General features: G+C 39.6%; 1 protein-coding gene across 1 annotated transcript; it reads left to right on the top strand.

Moving 5' to 3' along the window:
• Positions 1 to 63: 63 nt before the first annotated feature.
• LOC118756773 lies at positions 64 to 3,700 on the top strand. Its single transcript, XM_036491517.1, has 2 exons — positions 64 to 901; positions 3,435 to 3,700. The coding sequence occupies exons 1-2, from the start codon at positions 64 to 66 to the stop codon at positions 3,698 to 3,700; spliced, it is 1,104 nt and encodes a 367-aa protein (XP_036347410.1).
• The last annotated feature ends 871 nt before the right edge of the window (positions 3,701 to 4,571 follow it).

The raw sequence follows: 4,571 nt of genomic DNA, 5'->3' as shown, positions 1-4,571 counted from the left end.
CTGATTGTTGCTGCATTCGCATTACTGAAGCAGTGCATCGAAAGCTGTCCCAATGTTGAGCGTATGAAAAATGGCCGTTGGTGTGATTTAATTGAGTTGTTCTGGAAGAGTCAACTGGGTGTGCCTGTGGATTACTTTTCCAACACCAATACACTGCGCCAATTCTTCATGGCTTGGATTCTCTTTAACTACATCATGACCGCCATTTACTTTGCAAAGGTCGAGAGCATTTTTGTGCATCCATCTTACTATCCAGAAATGGATCGCTTGGACGACTTGGAGACGTTGAATGTGCCCATATTCGGCGTACGAAATATGTTCACTGCCATCAAGCCGGCCCTAAAGCCTCATCATTGGCGTGCCATCGAGCAGCGTGCTGTCTACTTACCCCTAAAATTCTCATCCTTCCAATATGGCGTGCCAATAAGCGAGCGCAAGCATTCGCGTGTTGCATTTCTACTGCGCTCCGAAACCGCTAAAGACTTGCTGGTGAAGACGTACGATGTTGAACGCCGTCGGCCGAGATTCCATGTAATCAAGGAGCGTCTGCTCGCAATGCCACAGACTTATCTCTTGCCGAAGGGCTCACCATTTGGGTACAAATTTCAGCAATTTGAGAGTCGAGTTTTCGAAAGTGGCCTCTTCGACTATTGGGCTATGCGTGGCTTGCAGAAGGACAGTGTGCGCTCAGCGAGTTTGGAAGAGTTTCGCAACGATTTGCCGGACGATCTAAATTTCGAGGACAATGATGTCGATGATGACGGTGATGCGGATGATGTGGAGAAAAAGGTGGTGCTAAATTTGAGTATATTGCAAGGTCCATTCTATTTGTGGGGCTTCGGTATATTGTTTAGCTTTATCGGCTTTGTACTGGAGCATGTATATGCTAATATCTGGGATGGTAGGTCCCGAGTGATTGTGGTTTGAAGTGAGTTTAAGTTGAGATGGATCTCATGGCTTAGACTGGACCAACAGTGTACGTACATACATACTTATAGAGCGGTAATAAATGTTTTCTGGAAGTAAAAATCAATCTCGAATAAAAGCTCAGCCGATAATACACATTTTTTCCTATTGTATAAACTGTTTCAGTAAGTTAACGCGCTCAGGGATAACAGTTTCAAATTGGGGAGCTCCAAGGCAGACCGATGATGTGTTCTATGACTTTAAATTCCTATGGCGTCTCTTTTCTGGCAAAAATATCTGCGACAAACGATGGTTAGTGGCTCTTCTACCTGCATTCTGGCCGGTGAAATCGTTTTAGAAGAGTACCTTTGGAACATTAGTTTCCTAAAATGTCACTGTGGTCTGGTCCAATTAGAAAATATTTTGGGGCTTTCTGCAGAACAGTTGGCGCTAGTATCCAGAGTAGATGCGGGTCGTGGAGAGCCATTTCTGCTCTGTAAACCTTCCAAGAAAACAATTTTGTGGGAAAGGAATTTAACCTGAGAATTCTCAATAAATCTGACTAAAAAATGCTGCACCTCAGTCTAGCAAACGCCGAAGACTTACAGAGAATGTGGTTTATACTATCCTGGTAATTAGCCTTGCCAGGGCTTGTGACTCCCTTTTTCTTGGTTTAAGAAGGATTTTCGTCACTATCCTATCTGGCCTTTTCAGGAAACTTGTGATTGTTTTACAGATATTCGAACTCTCACGAGTCTTATTCAGAAGATTCTTGATTGGGCTGGCAGTTCCCACTATAATTGGCAACGGTTCAGTTAGGTAATCCAAAGATCAGGCTTCGAGTGATAGGCTATTGTAAGATCTTTTTATACAGCTTCTAAACAGAAAGTCCTATTCGAAAAAGCCCTGCGTAAAGCACTTACTAAGAACAGTTATGACCAAAACATATCCCGCGGTTGAGGCTCTTTAATGCTCTCTATAGATTTTATATGGACACTTATAGGGTGAAAGCTTCGCCTGATTTAAAACTGCTGTCGTCCATATGGAAGCTTTTGGAGAAAAGTATTTTAGAACTTTCTAAAGATTTTATATGGATCCTTATGGAGTCAAATCTTCCCTGGAAGGAGAGAGGTTTTACTCTATATAGACGACAACTGATAGTCATTGTTGTGAATCAAAGACGATGGAGAAGCTTCCTCCATTGTAACTGTTCATATAAAATCTTTAGAAAGCTCTAAAAAAGCTCTTCTTCAAAAGCTTCCAGCAGAAGCTTTCACTCTGCAAGTGTCCATAAAAAGTTAAAGAGCTTTTGTCGAAGTGGAAGCTTTCTCTCCATAAGTGTCTATATGAAATCTATAGAAAGCTCTAAAAAGCTTTTACTCTGTAAGTGTCCATATAAAATCTATAGAAAGCTCTAAAAACCTTTTATAGAAAAGCTTCGAGTAAAAGCTTTTACTCTGTAAGTGTCCATATAAAATCTATTGAAAGCTCTAGAAAAATTGTTTCTCTCTGTATATGTTTTGGAAACGACCGATTTAAGAGTACGTTACATTTTGCCGACTGAGTCGCTAAAAATACATTCCAACGCATCTGGTAGTCAGATTAGTTTCAGCAACTTTGGGAACCTGTGCCACAGTAGGTTTAACTTTTTTATCTAATAAATAAAATAACCAGAAAGGCAAAAACTATGCTAAGTTTATTCGCTTACTAATTACAATTAAAACAAATTACCATCAAGGGGAAATGCGTTCTCTATTTACCAAGCTATCACTTGCCTACTTCATTAGCTATGTAAATACGGCCAGACCTACATGCAGACATTATATTTACTCTTCTACATATTGCTAATGAAGTTATGACATGACACCAAGAGCTGCATGAATAGAATCCTTTTAAACAGAGGGCAAAAAGTAGTTTTCATATTAAAAATAAAAATGCTCTACCACAGAGTAGTCATATTACTGCTAACAACCATTGAGGGCCGAACAACTGCCAACTACGCATAAAACTCCACCGTTTGGAGCACAACGCTAACAGCTCGCTCGGCACACTAACTTGCTTGCAACAAAAAAAGCATGCAAAATTGCCAAAAAATACGATTCGTACATTGATCTGGTGTACACCAGTGTGCGGTCAGACAAATCAGCATTTGGTTTGGACTTCAATTTATTGAAGTGTATGTCCGAATTACCCACATACATATTGGATATTGGGCGCAGTCAAACAAAGAACGCGAGCGCGTATATAACAGTTTCAGCTTCTTTGTGTTACCATCTTTCGCGGCGGCAGCAGAAGACCCTACAACACCAGTGTATCTATAACGCATTTTGAGTATTTTGAATGCGAAGCAAACGCGCAAACATTTCCACAAATACATATTCATTTGGCGCGATGCAAAGCTAGAACAGCTGAGTGCACTTTTCGAAGCCATGTGGCAGCACAAGCAAATATTGAATTGAATGCGATTGTACTCACTGACCATCGGCCCATAAACACATTTGAGCCCTTAACGCCGCAGGGGTTTGCAGTGAAACACATCACAGATGACGAATATTTCTACGACAAATTGAAGAGTCTACATCTAGTACATGAGCTACGCATAGCAATGTTCAAGGAGTTTTTACGCGCTAAATCGCGCGTCGTTGCCACAGCTGGCTACACAGGCGTGGATGGGCTGCTCGCGAGCGTCTGTATATGCAGCCAGCTGATAACGAATATTACGGCGCTTGCACGCATTTGGTTTTCGTGGCAGACCGGTTTTCAGATAGTGCCGCATATTTCTTCTAGTTTCTAGTTTTTATAACCGAGCGCACTTGTGCACAAGGTTATTATAACTTTGTTCACGTAACGGTTGTTTGTAACAGGCAAAACGAATCGAGATAGATATAGACAAATGTATAAATAAATGATCAGAATGAAAAGAGAAATCGATTAAGCGGTGACTGTCTGTCCGTCCGTCCGTCTGTTCACACGATAACTCGAGTAAAAATTGGGATATCTTAACGACACTTGGTATGTGCACTTCTTTTGGGCGTAGGACGGATGGTATTGAAAATAGGCAAAATCGGGCAATAACCAAGCCTACCTGCCATATAACGGTAGTTTTCAGAAATACGAAAACTGCGATATTTTAGTAACTACTGAAGATTATTCACTCAAAGTTGATATTTACAATAATTTTTAGACGAAAAATAAGAATATTATAAATTTTTGGAAAGTGGGCGTATATTTTTTTTTGTTTTTATTTTTTATTTTTTTTTTTATTATTTTCTTCCAATTTAAATTCTAAGATTCTAAGGTTTCTTAGATTCTCGATATAGTGCCCGCATATTCATCATGAATGGTCATTTTTATCTGGCAACACTAAGGACAGAAAAATTTGTCTATGTGAGGCTTTTACTAGTCAGCCAGTTCTACCTAACCTTGCCAATTTTTTTTTTGTTTTAAAAGAAAAATACACATTTTTATTGAATTTTATGTTTTAGAAAACTTATCTTTAAAAAGACAGAACAACGCTAAGACCTAGTAGTAGGTGTTTCAATTAGTGTTTCGAAACACAGAAAAGCGCTTTCAAGTTAGTTGCCAGAATCGACAATTGCCTTACGAAAGGTGAGTTGAAAACAGTTGCCAGAATTGCCCCGTAAATAAAAAAATAGTAATATTTC

The sequence above is a fragment of the Rhagoletis pomonella genome, unplaced genomic scaffold, assembly GCF_013731165.1.
Source record: "Rhagoletis pomonella isolate Grant_MI unplaced genomic scaffold, Rhpom_1.0 Rhpom_scaffold_12109, whole genome shotgun sequence".
In the NCBI taxonomy this organism is placed as follows: domain Eukaryota; kingdom Metazoa; phylum Arthropoda; class Insecta; order Diptera; family Tephritidae; genus Rhagoletis; species Rhagoletis pomonella.
The sequence above is the reverse complement of the archived record's forward strand: the minus strand, read 5'-3'. Positions and strand labels throughout refer to the sequence as shown.

Bases quoted from the DNA above. Each gene is read 5' to 3' on its own strand.
- LOC118756773 (XM_036491517.1), top strand. From the start codon at position 64: ATGAAAAATGGCCGTTGGTGTGATTTAATTGAGTTGTTCTGGAAGAGT. The intron at 902-3,434 runs GTAGGTCCCGAG...AGGGGTTTGCAG, and splicing joins ATATGCTAATATCTGGGATG to TGAAACACATCACAGATGAC.